This window comes from the organism of the source record quoted next, unplaced genomic scaffold, assembly GCF_019419815.1.
Source record: "Pyrus x bretschneideri cultivar Hongxiangsu unplaced genomic scaffold, Pyrus_bretschneideri_v1 Contig1, whole genome shotgun sequence".
In the NCBI taxonomy this organism is placed as follows: domain Eukaryota; kingdom Viridiplantae; phylum Streptophyta; class Magnoliopsida; order Rosales; family Rosaceae; genus Pyrus; species Pyrus x bretschneideri.
Window position 1 is genome coordinate 14800603 of NW_025999390.1, and position 23683 is coordinate 14824285.

Here is a 23683-nt window from a genome sequence, read left to right on the forward strand (position 1 = left end):
GATACACTGGCGTGCCAGTGGTGACACTGCTTGGACTCGCTTCGGTCTTCTTGTGATTCGAATTCATCTCTCGCCTCGCCGCTTTTAGTCATTTCTTCTGATTCATCGCTATCTTCTTCTTTAGTGATTCTTTGCCGAGCATTGCTTGGTGAATGGCAAGTGAGAGCTTAACATGAATTTGACAGTGAGCTGAGCTCCCCAGAGGGCAAAAAAGTAAATAAATAAAAGAAAAGAAGGGCGACAATGGGCTCTTCTTGTTGGGTTCCCTGAGTTCGGGTACCCAAAAATACTCTTAATTGGGCACAAATATGGACCATTTTATGGTACCATATGAATTTTCTCAAAAAAAAAAAAAAAAAAAAAAACCAGACCTCCCCCATTGATCAACTTCCTCCCGGAGACCTGCACCGTCCACCCCAGAGCGGCGGTCTGTACTTGAATCAGGACCATAAAGGGACCGGTGTCTGATAAGGTGGCTGGTCGATGGAATCACAGACCGGATATATTTAATCAACGGTTAATCTCTGTTTACTATCCTAAAGTTTCGTGGTTTTCAACATTACGAAGTTTTTTTCATCCCAGAGTTATACCTCAAGTCTTAAATTTGGGACATTTTCATGCATTCGATAGTCAAACTGTTAAATCTGTAGTTAACTGATTACGTGGTATCCATGTGGACAATGACTGGGCGCCACATGTCATCCACTTTGAAATTAAAAATAAAATAATTTATTTATTAAAAAATAAAAAAATAAAACCCTTCTTCCCCAAATCCCACCTGTGCCCCCTCTCCCACCCACCCCTTCGTCTTCCCCAAATCCCATCTGTGCCCACCCTCCCATTACCCACCCCTTCTCCCACCCTCCAACACTCTTTCTCTCGCACCACTCCTACCTTAACCCCCGATCCCCTCCCTCCCTTTCTCTCAACTGCACACCCACTCCGCACACCCACCTTCAATTCCCTCTCCTTGTACATTCCACCAAAACCTTCAACACCTCTAGCCTGTGATGCTTCACACACAAGTGCAACCCACCCTCGCCTCCCTGAGTCAAAATCCGAGTCGCCGCCCGTTTGACTCGGCCACAACCGTAACTCGCTCCTTGATCACAGCCAGATGCAGGGGAGTGAACCCATCGCGATCCAACACCAAACCCAATTCTGGGTTGACCTGCACCAGATTTTTCACCATCGGTTTTCAATTTTTGAATTTGATGATGTTGAATTTCGTGGGTTTCTCATTTTTGATGGTTTGGGATGTGGTTTTTTATTTTATTTTATTTTATTTTATTAGTTTTGTGATGGGGAGAAAAGAGTGGAAGTGTAGGAGTCGAAGAGGGAAGGGAAGCACTAGGTGCGGAGGAGGGAGGAGGAAGAGGATGGATGTGCAGAGTCGAAGAAGGAGGGAGAGCACTGGGTGCAGACGAAGAGAATGGAGGGTGGGATTTGGGGAAGATGAAGGGGTGGGCACAGCTGGGATTTGGGGAACAAGGGTTTTTTAGTTTTTAATAAATAAATTATTTTATTTTATTTTATAAATAATTTATTTTTAATTTCCATGTGGATGACACTTGGTGCCCAGTCATTGTCCACATGGGCGCCACATCATTAGTTAACGGCAGACTTAACAGTTTGACTAATGGAGATATAAAACTGTCCCAAATTTAAGACTTAAGGTATGACTCTAGGATGAAAAAAACTTCATGTACCAAATGTTGAAAACCACGAAACTTTAAGGTTGTAAACAGAGATTAACCCTTTAATCAATTAACTAACTAACTAATTAATTACTTTCTTAATTAATTTTATTTTTGTTTTAGTCTAGTGAAAGTTTTTGAGTTCGATTCTCGTTAAAGACGAATTTGAAATATATTATTATGGCTCGCTCATTATGAGGCTTAGTCAATTCTCTTACTTTCTTAGTATAGATAACATTGCTTGTTAAAAAAAAATTGTTCAAGGGGGATTATGCAACTATTTTTCAGGAAAATCAAAGTCATTTGCCAGCTTGTCTCTGTGAGTTCAATGGAGGAGGTGGAGAAGCGAGACAACCTATTTGGTGGAATCACAAACCGAAGACCTGCACCTTACTCCTCAAAGAAAAAGAGGAAGAGAGAGAATATATAGAGTGTCGCTGGTGGAATCACTGCGCGACGATGTAGGTGGGTAGTCAGCATGGAAGGGGGTAGTCAGAGAGTTTTTTGACTGGACAATGCTAGGTAGACTAAATTTGTAGATAAGGTTTTGTAAACTAAATGGCATAAAAGTTAATGATTGAATTATTACTTAAACACTAATAAACGTGCTCTTTATATTAGTGACACATCATTTAATTTATAAATTTTATCTAGAAATTTAGTTTTCTTAGTCTTACTTTTTTTTGTTTTTTTTCTCTTTGAACGATTATGTTAGGGTTATATTAGGAATTTTGTTGGCCTATTTATTAATGCCTATCATAAATGCAGAATGTGGCAAGTTTTTTTATAGTACAGGAACGTGGCAAGTTTTTAATTCCAATTATGGAAATAGACGTATTAGTTAAGATTATATTTGTTGGGAATTCCAGGTCAACTGACGTGCTACTCATCTCTTTATAAACATTGGATGAGAATTTTTTTCGGATTTTCTTTGTAAATGTTGTAAATGTCTTAGAAATTCTATACTTTATTCGTTTATTGTATATTATATGTTTAGTTTTCGTTAAGTATTATTATTTTTAATATAAAATAAAATAATTTAAAATAATTTCTGATCGTATAATATACAATAAATATATAAAATGTGAAGATCTTAGGATTCTCAAAAAGAAAATCTAAATGAGATCCACATTCTTAAGTATTTGCTCTGCTAAAGTACATTTAAAATCTAGATGCGATCCACATTCTTAAATATTTGCTCTGCTAAAGCACATTTAAACTGAAACTGAAAGGGTAGGTTTTAAGAAGCAAAAAATAAAAGAGACAGATTGTTTGCACTCTTGTTATCGTGTCATTTCTATCATTTTTTATTTATATGATCATGATTAAATCATGTTAATATTTTATATTATTATTATTTTTTATTTTATTATATTTATTACAAAATTAATATAATTTAACCGCCATCCCATAAATAAAAAAAATAGAAAAGATACGATAATAGAAGAGTTAACAATCTGCCTCCAAAAATAAAATGTTTTTTTTGAACGCGTGACTTGTATACATTAGACGAGGGACCATGTATCAGGATTATGCATCGGTACTTGTATTCATTAGACAAGCGATGACGTTATTAGGATTATGGATCGGTTGCAAGAAAGATATATATATTTTTTTTAAGACGGTACGATAATAAAAAATCAATAAAAATTTTTTTTAGCTGACACCTTTTAATTGGAGTGAACTTTATCATCAAGAAACACTCTCTTTATCACTGTGATAGAGAACTACTTCATTTTGTTTTTTTAATTTTAATGTGTTTAATGTCAGAAAGATAAAATTTACAAACTAAATGATTTATTACTAATAAAAATGAACACGTTAACACTCTAAGATATTTTTTCAAACCTGCTCACAGTTCCAGTCAAAAGATAGATAAATAGACACATCCCATTGCAGTGGTCGGGGGCGTTCATAGTGACTGAGGGGGTTGAAGACCAAGAAGTGGGTTATTTATAACAATAAACTAATTATCGACTTTTATATTTTTTAATTTTTAAAATTTTATTTATAAATTAATGTAAAACATTTGCTAAATAGATAAGCATGATTGTTACATCATTCATCCTTCCAAGAGACTTCCATGAGTTGTTACATCATTCATCACATCACCTAGGGACTTCCGTGAGCAACCAACTCATGATAACATTATGATAACATTGGACCAGGAAACCTCATAGAACCAGTCACTCACTGCCTGATTCCCTCGTTACCTCCGTCGTCACGACCATGAACCACTTTGTCAAGAATTCATGGACTCGCTTGGCTTCCACTATCCGTCGCCGTCACTTGACTGTTAGTCTGCCGTTATGCTCTCATTTTTCCGGGAACAATTCCGCGCCGGAGTCATGGAGTTCGATGGAGGGGCTAGTCCGGTGCCCGGCAAACGACGTGCCTTTGTCTCCTGTAGGATTCCTGGAGCGAGCTGCCAAGGCCTACACTCACCGGACCTCGCTGATCTACGGCTCGCTGAAATTCACCTGGGGTCAAACCCATCACCGCTGCCTCAGATTAGCTTCCGCTCTCACCCAGCTGGGAATTTCCCCCGGTGATGTGGTCAGTTCTTTTATTTATTTATTCATGTTTTCTTTGTCTTTCATATTGAATAAGTCAACCCGTCACAAACTCATACTGAAATCTGTGATTCAATTTGATCGGAAGCGCCTGTTTGAGAACCATTTCGTTTTTGGTTTTTATTTTTCGTTATCGAGATAAATGGAGAGCATATGGAAAGAAGAGGGATGAAGAAGGGTAGATGAGAAAACTATAAACTAAAACCGAAATGGTTATCAGACGGCTCGAAAACTTCTAGTTTGATCATTTACCTTCTACTCTTTCGTTACTATGTCAAAACATGATCTGTCAATTGATATAGCAGATGAAACCTGTATGCATGTTTGACTAGTTGATTCATTGACCAGGTTGCAACTTTGGCTCCCAATGTCCCAGCCATGTATGAGCTGCATTTTGCAGTTCCAATGGCCGGTGCAGTTCTCTGCACACTAAACTCACGCCTCGATTCGGCTATGATTTCTGTCCTGCTGAGTCATTCCAAGGCCAAAGTCGTCTTTGTGGATTACCAGTTACTTGGAATTGCCAATGGAGCACTTGATCTTCTTGCCCGAAAAACGGACACAAAACCACCTATTCTGGTTTTAATTGCCGATTCTGAGGGGTCTTCGGACTCGTCTTCCGAAGAATGTTCTTCGAGCACCTATGAATATGAAAGTCTTCTGGAAAAGGGACATGTTGGATTTGAGATAAGAAGGCCAAAGAGTGAATGGGATCCTATCAGTGTGAATTATACGTCCGGCACAACATCAAGGCCAAAAGGGGTTGTTTATAGTCACCGGGGTGCCTATCTCAACTCCCTTGCTACGGTTCTGCTTCATGGAATAAACTCAATGCCGGTTTATATGTGGACCGTGCCTATGTTTCACTGCAATGGGTGGTGCCTCATTTGGGGGATGGCTGCTCAGGGTGGCACTAACATATGCCTCAGAAAAGTCAATCCGAAAGACATATTTGACAACATAGCTCTATACAATGTGACAAACATGGGAGGGGCACCAACTGTCTTGAACATGATTGTGAATTCACCAGTCAGTGACCGAAGGCCACTGCCTCACAAGGTGGAAATAATGACTGGCGGTTCACCGCCCCCTCCACAGATCCTTTTCAAGATGGAAGAATTGGGTTTCGGAGTGCATCACTTGTACGGTTTAACAGAAACTTATGGTCCCGGGACTTACTGCTCGTGGAAACCCGAGTGGGATTCTCTGCCTTTGGACGAAAGATCAAAGTTTAAAGCTCGACAAGGAGTGCAACATCTTGGTTTAGAAGAGGCTGACGTAAAAGATCCCGTCACCATGGAGAGTGTACCAGCTGATGGTAAAACAATGGGTGAAATTATGTTCAGGGGAAACACAGTAATGAGTGGTTATCTTAAGGACTTGAAAGCAACAGAGGAATCTTTCAGTGGTGGATGGTTTCGAAGCGGAGATCTAGCTGTGAAACATCCTGATAACTACATAGAAATGAAGGACCGGTTGAAGGACATAATCATATCCGGGGGAGAAAACATAAGCACGGTTGAGGTGGAAACAGTTTTGTTTAGCCATCCGGCAGTTCTTGAGGCTGCAGTTGTTGCACGGCCAGATGACCATTGGGGGCAGACTCCTTGTGCATTTGTGAAACTGAAGGATGGATTTGATCACATAAACGCTCAAGAACTGATCAAATTTTCCCGTGATCATTTGCCTCATTATATGGCTCCTCGGACGGTCATTTTCGATGACATACCGAAAACTGCAACCGGAAAGATACAAAAGTATGTTCTGAGAGAAAAAGCAAAGGCATTGGGCAGCCTCTCTTGAACAACTAAAGTTGTAACAAGTGTCACTGGAAGGTATGTTTTTGGCGCTTTACATATAAGCAAGGCAAAATTACATAAACCAAACACTACTACTGCATCTATCGTCTATGCTTAAGTTTCTCTAGAGAAGCTAGAATACCATTCCATACATGTTCAAGATTATATCAAGGGACTAGAATTAGCTCATGTAGTGGCATGTGCAGGATGTCGATCCAGATCAAGGCGAATAATGTAGGGATAGACGATGGAACCGCAGTAGAGGTACTTTCCAATCTTGATCCCACTTGAAATGAGAAACAACTCAGGATCATAGTAGTGAGCAGTTGGCTCCCCATCCAAATTCACAGCAAATACGCCAGCATTCTTGTGCAAACGTGGCCTGTCTCCTGCATATCGCTTCACAATGGCTAGGACTTTCCGAATAAAAGGATATCGAAGTACTAGATCCCAGTACGGTGTAACGTCCTGCCAATTTGTCATTGAAAAATGGCATGAATAAGATGCATCCAAGAATGTGTGGTCGAAATTTACAGACCAATATTTGTCTAGCAAGAGAACGTTACTCGAACAATACTCTATTCCATTACTGACAATTGATGTGATATTTCAAAAGAGATAATGAAATCTTACCGTGATCAATGCAATCCAGTAGTGGCCTTCTCCATCATATCTGATATTATCACGCAAGCCCGGCAAACGGTCGATAAAATTTTCTACACTCCCTTTTTTACTGCCTTGCAGGTAATATTTTCTACACCTTCTCCTGCAGTATTAACCATGTAGTATAGTTTAAAACTTTGTCATCCAAACTTAAAACAAAGTGATTTTCGCACTTCCTTTTTCACCCCGAGCACTTTTCGCTATTTCTTTTAGCTCTATGATTGAATATACAAAAAGGCATAACACATTTGAGAATGAGAATCGCTACTCGAGAAGACACCACGAGTCTAGAAACATACATGACAGTTTCGCAGAAGACGACGAAGTTTTGATCCGGAGAGACTGCAACTCCGTTAACAAAGTAGAGGTTGCGGACGAGCACTTTGGTCTCTTTGGTCGTCGGATTGTAGCTCAGAAGTCTACCGTAAGGTCTGCCCCCTAAAAGGTCGGATTGTACCTCATGCAAGCTGTATTTGTACGAAGCATCTGTGAAGTAAAGCATGCCGTCTTGTGCTACATCCACGCAATTAGGTATCTTGAATTTTATGCCCTCGGCCTCATCTGTCAGCAGTTCCACTGTTCCATCCTCTCTTATCTTCAGTAGCCCCTAATCAAAACCCCAAAAAGAAGCAAAAGTAAGTTTGCTGATGAAAATGATTTTAAACCTCTCATTTGTCCTCTCTAACCACAAAAATGTACTGTGGATTAGGATCAGACTGACCTTTTCCGTGTCAGCTACGTAAACCTCGTTGTCAGCGCCGTGAGCAAGTCCAAGCGGTCTCCCGCCGGTGAAAACCCAGTTCTCCACTACCGACTCAGCAGCCGACTCCTTCACCGTGACTCGCTTAACCCACCCGTCAGCACAGCCGGTGTAAATGAGACTTCGGATCATGAGCCACGTCTTCCGGTGCCACTAAAGCCCCGTCACCCACAAACTCTGACCCTTTTAGCATGTGAGAATTACGTTTGGGAGCAGCTGCGACTCGCTGGGTCAACTCGTGGAGAGGCAGGGGAGCTGGGTGGAGCGTGTCGAGTTGGTAAATTAGTAGGGCTATTGTTACTGGAGCCAGTACTGAGAAGATGAGAAAAGTTGAGGGCCATGAAGGTGTTTTTCTTGTGGGAGTGGGATGAGTGTCGTCAGAGGCTTGGGTTGGGGAAGGGGAGTGCATCGTTTAGTGACTCAGTGAGCTATGGGAACTCGGTCTAGAAAATATTAGGTTTAGGTCGGATCAATATGTTTCAGTCTTTCAGAGGAGAGAGAGCTTGCTTTCTTAAGTACTTAGATGAACTTTGTCTCGACACGTATTCAATCTTTCGATTTATCGAATGTCATAAATTTGAATAACTGAGGCTGCGGACCGGGAGACAAATTCAACGGTCAAATATGAGTTGATGGTGATATTTCAGACTATCATCAACTTATTTTGTGGTGAGAAGTGGGGGATTGGGGTGGGGTCACCGGAGAAGTAAAGAATAAGGGTGGGTCGCCGGAGAAGTGATGGAATAGAGATGGATTCTGCACATAGGCAAGGACAGAAGAAGATTGTTTGGTTATGGAGATGGCAAGTGACAGGTGTACTAATATCATTGGACCACATAAAGAGGGGAGTAAATTGGAAACTCACTAGGGAGTAGCCAAGTATTATAATGCACAACCTTACACGTCTACACATATAAATTCTTATGCGATGATGCGGATCGGTGGAGTTACTGATCACGCAACACTTAATTTTCAGAACTGGCTTGGTAAGGTTTTCAACTCATTGACGGTTGAAAATTCCACATTAGCTTCTTCAATTGTATTTTCTTCTTTATATCTTTATAAAATGGAAGAACGTGGTGCTATTTTACGAATGTCAAGTAAACCTTCATTTTTTATTGGCAATTGAGCAAGGAAAGAGATCTTCTTTGGATCTCTTCCATCAAATCCATTAAGTTTAAGAATTTAGACCGTTGAAATTTGATCTAACGATTACAAACAGAAGGTCTCTTTAAAAGTTATAATAATTGTAGCCGTTTGATCAAATTTCAACAGTCCAGATCCCTATACTTGATGGATTTGGTGAAAGGCATCCGGAGAGGATCCATTTCCATTGAGAAAGCCAATTATGCCTTTTGAGTTTGAATAAGTGAAGTTTTTTTTTAGAGAGGTTCTTGTGTGAGACCATCGAATTTTGTGAGTTTTCTTGTATAGTTGAATTATTTAGTACTTTCACTAATAGTTGTCAATTACCATTCATATTATAAACTAGAGCAAATTGTAGCAATGGTCCATTAACTTTAACTCAATTGGAGTATTGGTCCCTCAACTAAAAATCCATTACCATTGGTTCCTCAACTTATCAAAACGTCCATTTATAGTCCCTCAACTAAAAGTCCATTATCATTGATCCCTCAACTTTAATTCAATTGAAGAAATGGTCCCTCAACTTTAACCCAATTAGAGCAATAGTCCCTCAACTTTAACCCAATTGTAGCAATGATCCTTCCAACATAACTCATTTTGACAAAATTCTAACGAAGTTGACGAAAATGATCATAGCTTCACATTTTGATGAATTGAGGGATCTCAATTGTAACAATGGTCCTTCTAACATAACTTATTTTGACAAAATTCTAACAAAGTTGACGAAAATGACCATAGCTACACATTTTGACGAGTTAAGGGACCAATGGTAATGAATTTTTAGTTAAGGGATCATTGCTCCAATTTGATTAAAGTTGAGATACCATTACTACAATTTTCTCTATAAACTAATTAAGTACATAAAGTAACTAGTGGGTCTAATACCAAACAAAATAGACTAGGTACATATTTTGTTGAAATGGTACCATGCCATGATCTTTAGGGTTAATTTGTATGAAAAACTTGGTTTTGAAAATCTAAAACTCGAAGAGCAAAACTACATAGAGGAGGTATAGAGAGAGCAATTCTTGTTATCTTTCATTCATCAAAACTCTAGCATATAGAGGGCTCGAAGAAGTCCTAATTTTCAGGATCAATCTCGGCCATCTAGAGCCTCAGGAGCTGGGATCCTTCCACTTAGGAAATGATCCAATAGCACAGTACAATCAAGGAGATAAGAACAAATACAATTGTAAAATTTTCCTAAAAAAGAAACTAAGTTAGCCATTGGACATTCAAACATAATGGCTACTACTAAATTAGCAAACTTGCTTTCTTCTTCGATTTCTTCAAGTTCATCTACAGGATTGTCATATTGTCACGCCTCGGACCCGAGTTGGTAATAAAAACTCAAATCCGAATTCGAAACGGAGTTAAAAGCTCAATAAATAAAGGGAAATTGGAACGGGTTGAAAAATAAATTCTTCTTATAAAAATAATTCATGATTCGTAAACAAATCAAGAATTCTTTACAACCTACAGTAAATAGATGAATAAACTTTCTATTCTCCAATCTAATCTGATCTCATCCTGCCTACCCTCTTGAATGTCAAGTTCGTAAACCTGCATAACAATAGAGGGATGAGCTTCAACAGCTCAATAGGGACATAACCTTATCACAGTAACTTGACAATATCAAATTAAGTATCATGAAATTGTATAGCCAAATATCCAATCATAAATGATAACAATGCATGTATGCAATCCAACCTTTTCAGCTACACCCGTTAATTTATATAATAAAACACGCAGACCTGCATATCCCATACCATGCAATTTACCACTGCAATCGTGGTTCGAATGTTCTATTATAGAAACTAACCCCTATACGATAATCCAAGTTCATAAACCTCTTTTGCTAGTCATCTTATCTAATTCATTGATCTCTAGCCTAAATCACCCACATCGACAATTTATCCCACTGATATCCTATTCTAATGTGCACACCGAGCTCGCCTAGAACTGATTTCACAATGAATAGATTCAACTACACAAAATATCCTTTCCAACTACCTTCATTTCCCGAATTCCAATCTCAACACTGAAATTCCAACCACATCTCACAACATGAGTGATGCATAGATAATGTCATTTCATCTTTCACATGTATCACAATATATTCTCAACGAATAGCATTCCAACAATAATTCCATAACCAATAATAAGTAACACTTAATTGAAGCAATTAGCCAACTAATATCCAACCACATTAATCAACCAAAATGATCAATAATATTGTAATACTTCACGAAATTTAATAAAATCAATTTCCGTAAAGGTCTGTGTTATTTCCCTTACCTGAATTCTAAAACTAAAACAAAATCCACATCACTACCCTAATAGCTAAGCTCCACATACTTATTCATGTCACTACTGAAATAGTTAAGCTCCATGTACTTAAGCAAGTTCTTGATCACTCCTAAATCATCATGTATTTCTTCCACCCTATTTCTTTTCTAATCTCTCTCCATAATAAACATCTATATATATATAGTAAGTGAACGAGCTCCAGAGCATTATGCATGCTAGCCCATGTTGGAAAACAAATGGAGTTGATCTCCTATTTATAGGAATATAGGTCGGCTACAAATCGTAATGGCCAAGTAAAAAATACAATAAAAAATATAAAGAGGATTGATTCATCTGATTGGCAAGCAGGAGGTGTCAATCCACATATAAGAGATTAACACGTAAAGGCTAGCTATTGAATTTATGAGAACAATATTGGTGACACTTCCACCAACAAGTCTAATCACTAGTCCCTTTCCTTTACATGCAAGAAATAAAAGCATGCATGGCTTAACCAAAAGGTATACATATATAGTGTTACAAATAATTAGGTAAGTAACTAATATAACATTAAAAAGGCTAAAAAGGCTCTAGGTCAAAACAGACTACTAATAATAACATTAATACAAACCTAAAAATACTGGATCTCACACATATGCACGTTGATTTTTAGCCTGTGAGAAGCTTAATTCTCAACAGCCTCTCCTAAGTTGCTCATTGGTTTCACTCCAAGCTTAAACCTTAAATAGTTAAATCTCTCTCTCGATAATGCCTTGGTAAAAATGTTTGCAACCTATTCTTTACTTTTGCAAATCTTCACATCAATTACTCCTTCTAGCAATGATTGCTTCCCTTATAAAATGGTACTTCCTATTTATATGTCTTGTTTTCTGGTGGAAGATAGGGTTCTTCATTATGGAGATTGCTGACATGTTATCACAAAACAAAGGGGTTGCATTAGTTTGCATTTTCCCAAAATCATCCAGCACAAATCTTAACCAAATAGATTGAGCTGTGGCCTTTGCTGCTGAGACATACTTAGCTTCTGTAGTTGATAAAGCAATTGTATTTTGCTTCACAAAAGTCCAAGAGAAAACACCACTTCCAAAACTAAATGCTTAGTCAGAGGTACTTCTGCTATCATATTCACTTCCTGCCCAGTCTGCATCACATAATCCAACTAATATTGCTTATTTGTCTTTTACATAATGCCATAGCTTAGTGTGCCCTACACATATCTCAAGACCCTCATTGCAACTCCAAAATATTACTTTGTAGGACTGTTCATGAATCTAGACAACAAACTGGAAGCATACATCAAATCTGGCCTAGTAGCTATCAAATATAGTAAGCTTCCTACAATTTTCTTGTACATGCTTTCATCAGCAAATTCACTTCCATCCACTTTTTTGAGTTTATCACCAATAGGTAGAGGGATAGATACATGTTTGCAATATTAGAGGCCAAATTTCACAAGTAAGGACTTACTTGCTTTGGTGAATAAATACGCCATTTTTTGTTTGCAATATTCCCATTCCAGTTAGAGGTGAAGTCAGCCTTCTTGAATGGTACCATGTTGAAATGGTACCAAACCATGATCTTTAGGGTTAATTTGTATGAAAACCTTGGTTTTGGAAATCTGAAACTCGAAGAGCAAAACTTTACAGAAGAGGTAGAGAGAGAGAGAGAGAGAGAGAGAGAGAGAGAGAGTAATTCTTGTTATCTTTCATTCATCAAAACCCTAACATATATAGGGCTAAAAAAGGTCCTATTTTTCAGGGATCAATCTCAGCCGTCTAGAGCCTCAGGAGCTAGGATCATTCCACTTAGGAAAGGATCCAACAACACAGTGCAATCAAGGAGATAAGAACAAATTCAGCTGCTAAACTTTCCTAAAAAGAAACTAAGTTAGCCGTTGGACATTCAAACATAACGACTACTACTAACTTATGAAACTTGCTTTCTTCTTCGATTTCTTCAAGTTCATGTGCAGGATTGTCATCTGCAGGTTGATTTCTAGCCTACGAGAAGCTTAATTCTCAACATATTTAACCCATACAGCAAAAAAGTAGCCCATTCTTCTAACTCAAAACTCATGGCCTTTACCCTTGAATCTTGATAAAGAAAATGATAAACCATAAGTTCGTTGTTTGCTGTGACTCCTCCATTAAAGATGTTGCTGCTACAAATTGTGATTTCTTTTCAACTCTTCAGCTGATATACTCTTGTATTATCTCCTATACTTGGGGATTTATATAGAATAGTTATTTGTAATTAGTTCTTCTCGTAACTCTTTGATGTAATTCATCTCTATAAATACAAACATACAAACTCTCTTAGAATTAACTGAGTTGAGCATCAATAACTATTTTAGCCTTTATAATTTTGTGTGTGATTATTTCTCCTTTATGGTATCATAGAACTAAAATGTCTCATGACAGACACCAATTTTTTTTTTTTTTTTCCAATGGCCTCGTCAGCATCTTCTTCCTCCTCAGACTCCTCTTCTTCTGCCCTACCCACTTCCGCTATTCCCAATGTCTTTAATTTTTTGATGATCAAGCTTGATCGTACAGACTACCCTCTTTTAAATGCACAAATCCTACCCCTGCTTTGTAGCATGAACCTCGTTTCCTTCGTTGATGGCACCAATATGTGTCCCTCGGCTTTTCTCAAGGATATGGCAGGAAATCTCACCATCCCTGTCAACCTAGCCTTCGAAGTCCGGATGCAGCAGGATGCCATGGTCATATCATGGATCAATAGTTCGGTTCACCTAACAGTTTTGACCACTCTTATTGGCAAAACTAGCTCTCGCTCTGTTGGACTTTCCTCCACGAGCGTTATGCTTAGACGTCCACTGGTCGTCTTTTGCAACTCTGGAGTGAACTTATGAACACTCATCGCGGTGATTCATCGATTGCTGATTTTTTGGATCGTGTAGACTGTCTCGCTGACACACACTCTCTCTCTTTCTCGGGGTCTCCAGTTTTAGACTCAGACTTAGTGGCCATTGTTCTCAATAATTGGTCATGCGTATGAAGGTACCGTGGCGTCTGCCCAAGCTTGAGAGGATGTTATCTTCTATGGCGCTTTGGAAGCTCTACTTCTCGGTGCCGAACGTTGCCAAACGATGAGCACTATGTTCAACATTGATGCTACTCTTACTAGCCTTGTTGCTAGATGTGGAGGCCTTGGTTTTCAGGCCGATACAGGGCATGGTTTTCAGGCTGTTGGTCGTGGTTTTCAAGCTAGTGCTAGTCGTGGCGGCCGTGGTCATTTTCAACGTGGTCATGGCATGTTTCAACAGCCAGAGGCTCGTGCTCCTAATGATGGTATGCTCGGTGTTACATATCCGCAAGGTAATGTTTTTAATCCCAATGGTTGTGTTCAGTGCCAAATTTGCCGTAAGCCTGGTCATTCTGCTATCAACTGCTACAATCGTATGAACGTGGCATACAAATGTCGTGTTCCCGCTCCCAAGCTTCAGTCCTATGCCGCTGCTGTTCCTATTCATGACTCTTCACCCATGGCTGCTCCACCGGTTCAAAATTGGCTCTTTGATTCTGGAGCTAATGCTCATATTACCAATAACTTGGCATAAGTGGTTGATCCCTGAGAGTACAAGGGCAATCATCATGTGAAGTTGGTTAATCCCATATTCGCACTCCCACCCATACCTTGAATCTTTTAAACACTTTATATTGTCCCAATGCTTCAACCAATGTTATCTTTATAAATCGTTTTACTATGGATAACAACTGCTCCCTAACCTTATATCCCCATTCTTATCGTGGTCAGGACTTAACAATAGGGAAGATCCTTTTGTAAGGCTGGACTAAGAACAGCTTCTATCCTTTTTCTAGTCTTTCATCCAAAAACAATCATGGCGTCTTTGCATATTTTGGTGGTCGTGTGTCTGATGCAATGTGGCATTCTAGACTAGGGCATCCCTCTGTTTCTATTTTAAAGTTTTTAGTTGCTAGGAATAAATTGCCAATTCATGGCCATGCTTCTGCCCCATGTCATTCTTGTCCTCTAGGAAAAAGTCACAAACTTCCATTTTCGCTTACTATTTCAATTTCAAAGTTTCCTTAAGAATTAATTCATTCGGATATATGGACTTCCCTGTCGTACTTGATTTTATTGATGATTATTCACGTTACTCTTGGATACATCCTTTGAAACTTAAATCCAAAGTGTTTCATGCTTTTGTTTCTTTTAAGAAACTTGTTGAAAATATGTTTAGTAGGCAAATAAAATCATTGCAAACCGATGGAGGTGGCGAATATATGAGTCATAATTTTTAAAAACTGTTGATGCACAAAATCAGTGAAGATTTTGGAACAACGTAAAGTGTCAAGTTTGTGACCATCACTCGGTTGCTCCGATCGCTAATGAGGATAAATATGTAAAGAGATAGAGATAGGGAAGCAAACACAAGATGTACGTGGTTCACCCTAAGTTTGGCTACGTCCACAGAGTAGAGGAGTTCTCATTAATAGTGAAGGGTTTACACAAATACATAGGTTCAAGCATAATCATCATTAGTGAGTTCTAAAGACTAGTTTAAGTACAATAATGACATTAGGGATTCATTCTAGGAGAATGATCTTCTTTTATACTTGAGGAGAGTCTTCATATTTTGTCCGCGGTCGATGTGGGACTCTATGAACTTTATTCTAACATTGACATGTGTCGTGCTGTGATTGGCCTCCTGGTTGGAGGGAAAACTCTTGTCCTTCGGCAGGGGTGCCTCAGCATGACCCCTCAGTGAATCCTTGAAGGTACAAAGTTGATTGGTGCTTGGTAATTTTGGGATTGGTCAAGTATGGTATAAACAAAAACTATTTAACATCTCATGGCACATGTCCTCATCACCCTGACAAAACAGACTTGCAGAACGTAAACATCGACATTTGGTTGAAATTGAACTTACTTTACTTGCTCATGCATCAATACCTGTCACGTTTCGGGTAGAAGCTTTTCACACTGCAAATTATTTGATGAATCGTTTGCCCACCAAAGTTTTGCATAATAAATCTCCCTTTGAAAAATTATTTTCCACCCCTCCACAATATGATTTTTTTAAAGTTTTTGGCTGTTCATGTTCCCTGTATCTTCAACCATATAATCAAAACAAACTTAAATTTCGGTCTAAAGTGTATTTTTCTTGGTTATTCCTTAAATCAACAGGGTTATCGTTGTTTTGATCCCTCCAAGGGAAAAATTTTCATGTCTCACCATGTTATTTTTGATGTAAAATGTTTTCCCCCATAAGGATATGGCTGTTACTCCGGCTCTGCATTCTCCCTCCACTAACGTGATAAACATAGACACCATACTGCCACCTACTACCTCTATCCCATCACCTAATAATTCCCACCGCCTAAACCCTATCACCTTACCACATCATCCTACCCAAACTCAACCTTTACCCACTCCCAATATCTCGCCCATCCCTACCCCAGCTGATCACCCTACATGCACTCCAACTCCACCTCCACTAAAGATGCTGCTGCTACGGGTTGTGATTCATTTTCAACTCTTCATCTGATATACTCTTGTATTATCTCTAATACTTGGGGATTTATATAGAATAATTATTTGTAATCAGTGCTTCTTGTAACTCTTTGATGTAATTCATCTCTATAAATACAAACATACAAACACTCTCAGAAGTAACTGAGTTGAGCATCAATAACTCTTTTAGCCCTTATAACCTTATGTGTCATTATTTCTCCTTTAGAAAATACGATAGTAATGAACTGATTGACTATAATGTATATAACACAAGCAAATGTCACAAAACGAGATATGAAGTGCTGAGATTTTGCTACAATCAAACGCCCACCCGGCTGAAATTCCTCATGTGATAGCTGCAACTGGTGGGTTTTCTTGAATGTTAAGGCGGAGCATGTAAGGGTGAAGTATCGAACCGCAGTAAATGTAATTACCAATCTTGATGCCACTTGAAACCATCGACAATCTTGGATCATAGTAGTGATCAATCAAATTTCCTTCTAAATCAACGGCCAGAACTCCACCATTCTTCTCCACACTGGGTCTTAATTTGTATTTCTCCATAATTGCCATCACTTTTCTTATGGAAGGATACCTAACAGCCAAATCCCATGCCAATGAAGGCGCCTGCATTCAAAATTGATCAATTTTGAGCCCTTTCCTAGGTAATGTTAGAAGCTTAAAGGGCATAAATGCGAAGTGGTTTATAACAGTCTTAATCTACTAATTACCAAGGACAATGCAATCCAGTAACGGCCTTCCCCATCATATCTTATGTTATCAGGATACCCTGGAAGATGATCAATAAAAGTATCCACGCTTCCCTTTTTCTGACCTTGTATGTAATACTTTGTACACCTCCTCCTGTAGTACGTATAAACAGAAAGACAGCCTAACATGTTACGTTTTTAGTATCAGGTTATCAGTTTACATTATGCATTGGAACAACAATTTATGAATTGGACAAGCTCAAATCGATCGCATGCAAAAGTTGTACACTAACAACGTACATTGGGGTTTCGCAGTAGATTACGTGACTCTGATCCGGTGAAACCACCACTCCATTAGCGAAGTACAGATCACGCACCATCACTGTGGTCTGTTTGGTTGCTGAATCGTAGCTCATGAGTCTTCCGTGAGGCCGGCCTTCCAAAATGTCCCAAACATGGTCTTTTAAGCTGTATTTGTATGAAGCATCTGTGAAATAAATCATTCCATCCACTGCGACATCTACAGCGTCCGTCAGTGAAAATTTTACACCCTCAACCTTGTCTGTCAGCAGCTTTACCTCACCCTCACTTGTTACGTTCAGCAAGCCCTGCCATACACTAGATTTTGTTATTTTGTATAAACTATAGGGGTGTGATATTCACACACCCCATTTTACTGCTCTCACACTCTTCTAATTTTCGATCGTCGGATCGGATGAATTGAAAAAATTCAAATGACAGAAATTAACAAGAGATGTAAAAGAAGTAAAAAATGGTGTGTGGATAGCACACCCTATACTATACTATAGATAATGTACCTTGTCTAATGCCTTTTTATCCACTACATACTACGCCTTCATTGGATACATTATCATACAATATCTTAAAAATGAACCAGTAACATTTTAATTTTTTAGTTTGACATTCTATTCAATCTGATAACCCTAAGTAAAGAGGGATGTGTGAGAAGCTAAAAAAAATGTAAGTCACCTTTCTTTACAAACATATAATTAGTAGACTCTAGCCCCTTGACACGTCCTCACATGTATATCAATTGATTTTTTAATATTAAATTATGTTAGTTAAAAAAATGATTTTATTTATTTTAAAAAATTATTCAAAGAAAGAAGGGAAGCTAACCACCAACTACGAGAGTTCTATTTTCAAATTCAAGTTTAAAATTTTCATTGAAAATTGTTTGAATTGCTAGTTTAGCCTTGGTTAAGTCACTTGTATCTTTTTCACTTATCTGAAATACAAACGATGACACTACTCTAATCTACACTAGGAGAGGGGAGAATTCAAACACGGGAAGCATTGGGTTAAAAAGAATACCTTACTCATTAGGGCAATCCACTATTTGTCACTTGTAATTTTTTAGAATTCTAGTTTATAAAAGGTAAACTTTGAAATTTTAAAAGCTTTGTAAAATTAGTGTTCTCCCTTAATACATTTAGATAGACATTGTTTGACTTTTTATATGAATGAGTTATAAGGTGATGCGGCATCATTTAACCATGCAAATGTTATATTATGAACAGTTGATTCTCCATCTAAATATCTAAAGAATTTCATTCGATTTAAAGATCATTTAGTCATTCATATGAAACAAGTTGATAAATAAAGAAGATATTGCTTATTATCAATTTATCATAAAAGTCAATTTGTTTGACATATATAAATGGTTAAACGGTCTCTAAAGTAAATAGATGCTTTTGAGAATGAATGTTTGTATTATAACATTTGCATAGTGAAATAATGCCATGTCATCATGTAAAGGAGAACAACTGCTTATGAAACATGTTGATTCACAAAATCAAGTTGCTCTTGGATCAACTTAGATGCAACCATAAACCACATAACACAGTTAATACAAGGCTATATCGTAGTTCATCATGAGTTGGGTTATGTCCACATTGGTGTAGCTTTTACATAGCTCGTATGGGCTATATAGTGATACACAAATATGGTACAACAAAACACACCCCATATGTGAATCATTTTTTTTGTTCTTAAAGTTGCATAGAAAGTAATCTGATTTGGAGTGTTTATCTATTAAAGTTACCTTTTAAAGACCATTCATACAAAGATTAGGACCACTTAGGACCACTCAAGGCCGGGCTTGAGAATTTGGAGGCCTCAACGAGCCTTTAAAGTGAGGTTTTAAAGTTTTCCGAGTCTCGATCTTTTGTATATTGATATGTGCAAAAAAAATTTCAGTAAATACATGAAAGAGTTTATTTCTACATCAAATATCATTAAAAATTAATATCAAAAGAATAAAGATACAAACATTACTTAGATATTACACTTCAAGCGTTTTTAGATGTAAATGTATTAATTAAGTTTACGTAATCTAATTTTTCCAATTCATTTTAACTGGTAAAACAGCTAACTCATTTAATGCTTTTTGTTACATAGTCAATCGAAGGTAAGATTAATATTAATTTTGAAAAACTTCTTTCTTTCGTTGAAGCAACTATAACTAATATGATTAACAAAATACTATAAGCAAAAGTTCAAAAAATAAGAGTGTAAATTTTTTTATTTGAACGGACACAAAAATTATAACATTAATTTATATATATGAGCCCGCTTATGGGACCACTGAAAGTCCGATTAGACATATTTGGAAAGTTGTCTATATTTTACTGACTAACCTTGTCGGCATCAGCCACTAGAACCTCATCGTGATGCCCGAAAGCGAGTCCGAGCGGCCTGCCGCCCGTGTTGACCCAGTTCTCTATCGCAAACTCGGGACTCTCCGACTCGTTCCTCTTGACTCGCTTCACCCACCCATCTGCACATCCTGTGTAAATAATCCCCGACCTTTTATCATAAGCCACGTCCTCAGGCCCCGCCAGGACTCCAAACCCAACACGCTCAGCTCCTCGAAGCATGTGAGGGTTTTGAGCTGGGGCCGTCTTGATCAAGTGCCGAGTCAACTCCTGAAACGGCAGGGGGGCCGGGTCGAACGAGTCAAGTTGGTAGACTAGGGTTGCAGCAAAAATGGGGATGATTAGGAATAGAAACAGAGTTGGAGCTGAGAGCCATGATGGTTTGGAGCATGGTTCGGGTAGAGTAACTGAGTCTGCTGGGTTCATTGACTTGGGTATGGCGTTGAATTTGCGGTTTGATTCTGAATCTATCTATATATTATGCCAATGGAAAAGGTGAATGGTAGTTTTGATGTCATCAAGTTTCAACAAAAGTGTTTGGACAAAAATGGTTTTAAGATAAAATACTTCCAATGCATTTAAAGATAATACATCAAATAAGACAAGAGTTTATTATTATTTTGATAAGTAATTATTTTGTGGTTTTTTTTCTTTTTAAATTGGTACCGCACAATATGCTAATAATAATATGATTCAATTTCTCTATTTTTAAACATGTTCAAAACATCTTAAGAGTTGTGTAAAGCCGATTATAAAAATAGTCATTTGCACACGGATAATAATGTGAATAAATTAATTATCAAATGATTGTTTTTATTTTTGTTTTTTTTTTTAAACAAACAATATTATCTATACTAGGGGGAATGGGTGAGCTTAGTCTCACAATGAGTTAGCAATAATGTGATTCAATTAATTGTTTATTAAAGATTATTTTCTCTATTTTTAAACATGTTCAAAACATCTTAAAAAGTATGTTATGCCGGTTATAAAAAAAAACATTTTGCATGCAGATAATAATGTGATTAAATTACATTAAATTAGTTGGCAACTGATTGATTTTTTTTGTTTTTTAACAAACGATATTAGCTACACTAAGGGGGAGAGGTGGGCTTAGCCTCACAATGAGTTAGCAATAATGTGACTCAATCAGTTGTTTATTAAATATTAATTTCTCTATTTTTAAACACATTCAAAACATCTTAAGAGACATGTAATGCCGGTTATAAAAAAAGTATTTTGCACGCGGATAATAATGTGATTAAATTACATTAAATTAGTTGTCAAATGATTGTTTTTTCTTTTTAACAAATGATATTATCTACATTAAGGGGGAGAGGGTGAGTTTAGCCTCACAATGGGTTAGCAATAATATGATTCAATCAATTGTTTATTAAATATTATTTTGTCTGTTCTTAATGTAAATTCTATAGAGATCAATTTTATGTGAATTCAATTGCTTTAATTGGTTTATGAGGGTTTCTTCTAGCATGATATAAGATTATTCATTTACTTCAAATATTTGACTTTTCTTTTGTCAATTTACGCATATAAATACATTAAAAACGTGTGAGTAGCACGTAGCCTACTGTAATTCAAAAAATGTCTCATGCACGCACATGAGCGCGTGCATGAAGACTAGTTATATATAAAGCCAACACAAAAGGTGAATAGTGCTTTTAGTGTCACCAAGCTTCAACAAAAATATTTGGACACTAATGCTCCCAAGACAAAAAACTTCAAAAGTATCCCAAAATAATGCATCAAATAAGGTAATGGCATTTTTGTCATTTTAACCGTGTTTTTTTAATAATTAATTTTTTTTTGTGCTTTTTAAAAAAAAAAAAATTTGTATCTCACAATAAGCTAGTAATAATGTAATTCAATTTCTCTATTTTTAAACACGTTCAAAACATCTTAAAAGACGTGTAATGCATGTTATAAAAAAAGTATTTCGCACGAGGATAATATTGTGATTAAATTAGTTGTCAAATGATTATTTTTTTTTTTTTTTAACAAATGATATTATCTACACTAAGGGAGAGGGTTGTGGGATTAGCCTCACGATGAGTTAGTAATAATGTGATTCAATCAGTTGTTTATTAAATATTATTTTCTCTATTTTTAAACTCGTTCAAAACATCTTAAGAGCCGTGTAATGCCGGTTATAAAAAAATTCTTTCGCACATGCATAATAATGTAATTAAATTAGTTGTCAAATGATTTTTTTTTTTTTTAACAAATAATATTATCTACACTAAGGAAGAGCGGGGTGGGCAGCCTCACAATGGGCTAACAATAATGTGATTCAATCAATTGCTTATTAAATATTATTTTCTCTATTCTTAATGTAAATTCTATAGAGATTGATTTTATTATGTGAATTCAGCTGCTTTAATTAGTTTATGAGGGGTTTCTTCTAGCATGATCTAAGATTATTCATTTACTTTGTCAATTTACGTATATAAATACATGTAAAATGCGTACGTCGTGCGTATCATACCATGATTTAAAAAATGCATTATGCATGCTCGTGAGCGCATGCATGAAGGGTAGTACTGAACAAAGTGATCAACTCAAATTATAAGTATAAAGATCCATATATATACATACATATATATATATACACACACATATATATTCCACTATACTCGACAGTAGCGTTATTAAAGAAAAGGAATTTGGTAATATGTACTACGGGTTGTATACAGTTTAGTGAATTCCTTTTGCAGTGGTCTAACATTTTAGTGAATAAAATGTTGAGATTTTACTTGGACATTCATAGTTCAAAACCCTTCAATCTCTTAAATTACTATAATAATTTCGAATTCCTCGTTATTAATGGAATTCTTCATCACTTTTACCGGAGAAAGTTTGACTTAGCTAACAATAACGTATATACTTGTATTTGATTTGATATTTAGTTAGTGGCCCGTTGCGTATTTAGATTGATATAATTGAAAAAATGATGTAGTGCGAGTTGGGTATTGCTCTAGTGTGTAGTGTTTTCTTCTTCAATCAATTGTATCTCAAGTTTAAGTTTTAGGACAATTAGATACAATAAATATATGTTGACATTGGTAGCAGAAATGAACATTTTTTATTATGTCCTCATTATATAATCATTTATTATGTAATCATTATGCCATCTATATATGACCAACATATTGTCATTACTAAAAAATACTCCATTGGTACAAAAGCTAGTACATACATGTGGCCATTGGTGTAGAGCAATCAATTAAAATTCGAAAGTAAAGTTGGTACATACTAATTTCTCATTGACATTAACGCTAAGAACTTCTTTAGACGAAAATTTGAGTGTCACTAATATTATAATACATATATCTTTGTCATATCACGTAATAATATTAAATAAATGTTTTATGTAATTCGTAATAAGGATTTCTTGGTCTCTAATAGGACGGCGAGGGTTTCAGAATCTTTTTTATTTTTTTTGTTTAACACGATACTTAACCGAGAAATAGCTCAATCATAAGGTCCAACAGCTGAAAGATCACGACACACAACCTAACTTTCCAAGTTTAATTTTATGGGTTTATAGTATATCCCTTTTTAGCCGGCCTCTTGGACCTTGCTGCCTTTTTGTTGGGTTGGGTTGGTTTTGGGAGTTTTGCATTCTTTGTTCTATATTTTTGTTTATTTATTTTTCCTATCTAACTTTTAAGAATTTAATTTAGATAACTCAATAGTCAAATGTCATTCGGCTTCTACGATGAGAAATTTGGAAACATTGTTAAGTGACGCTATTATTCATTTGATATATATGGGAGGCCGTCGGACAATACGATTGATATGTTTATATTATAAATTGATTGTTTTTGTTG

The 23683-nt window shown here is 36.9% G+C and overlaps 2 protein-coding genes and 1 pseudogene across 2 annotated transcripts; 1 reads left to right on the forward strand and 2 right to left on the reverse strand.

Annotated features, from left to right (window-relative positions):
* Positions 1-3820: 3820 nt before the first annotated feature.
* On the forward strand, positions 3821-6716 carry LOC103929604 (isovalerate--CoA ligase AAE2). Its single transcript, XM_009338822.3, has 3 exons — positions 3821-4253; positions 4619-6105; positions 6276-6716. Exons 1-2 carry the CDS (start codon positions 3927-3929, stop codon positions 6071-6073), a joined length of 1782 nt encoding a protein of 593 aa, XP_009337097.2. The 5' UTR covers positions 3821-3926; the 3' UTR covers positions 6074-6105; positions 6276-6716.
* On the reverse strand, positions 6043-8446 carry LOC103929605 (annotated as a pseudogene).
* Positions 8447-16624: 8178 nt separating this feature from the next.
* LOC103929602 (protein STRICTOSIDINE SYNTHASE-LIKE 5) lies at positions 16625-23059 on the reverse strand. Its single transcript, XM_009338821.3, has 5 exons — positions 23050-23059; positions 19821-20305; positions 17461-17768; positions 17182-17314; positions 16625-17077 (listed from the first exon to the last, which is right to left on the reverse strand). Exons 1-5 carry the CDS (start codon positions 23057-23059, stop codon positions 16796-16798), a joined length of 1218 nt encoding a protein of 405 aa, XP_009337096.2. The 3' UTR covers positions 16625-16795.
* Between the last annotated feature and the right edge of the window lie 624 nt (positions 23060-23683).

What these genes read in the sequence shown, in the direction of transcription:
- LOC103929604 (XM_009338822.3), top strand. Translation starts at nt 3,927, where the DNA reads ATGAACCACTTTGTCAAGAATTCATGGACTCGCTTGGCTTCCACTATC. An exon ending in GAATTTCCCCCGGTGATGTG is followed by an intron (nt 4,254 to 4,618) that starts GTCAGTTCTTTT and finishes TTCATTGACCAG; the next exon opens with GTTGCAACTTTGGCTCCCAA.
- LOC103929602 (XM_009338821.3), bottom strand. An exon ending in ATCTACTGCGAAACCCCAAT is followed by an intron (nt 17,315 to 17,460) that starts GTACGTTGTTAG and finishes TACGTACTACAG; the next exon opens with GAGGAGGTGTACAAAGTATT. An exon ending in ACTGGATTGCATTGTCCTTG is followed by an intron (nt 17,078 to 17,181) that starts GTAATTAGTAGA and finishes TTTTGAATGCAG; the next exon opens with GCGCCTTCATTGGCATGGGA.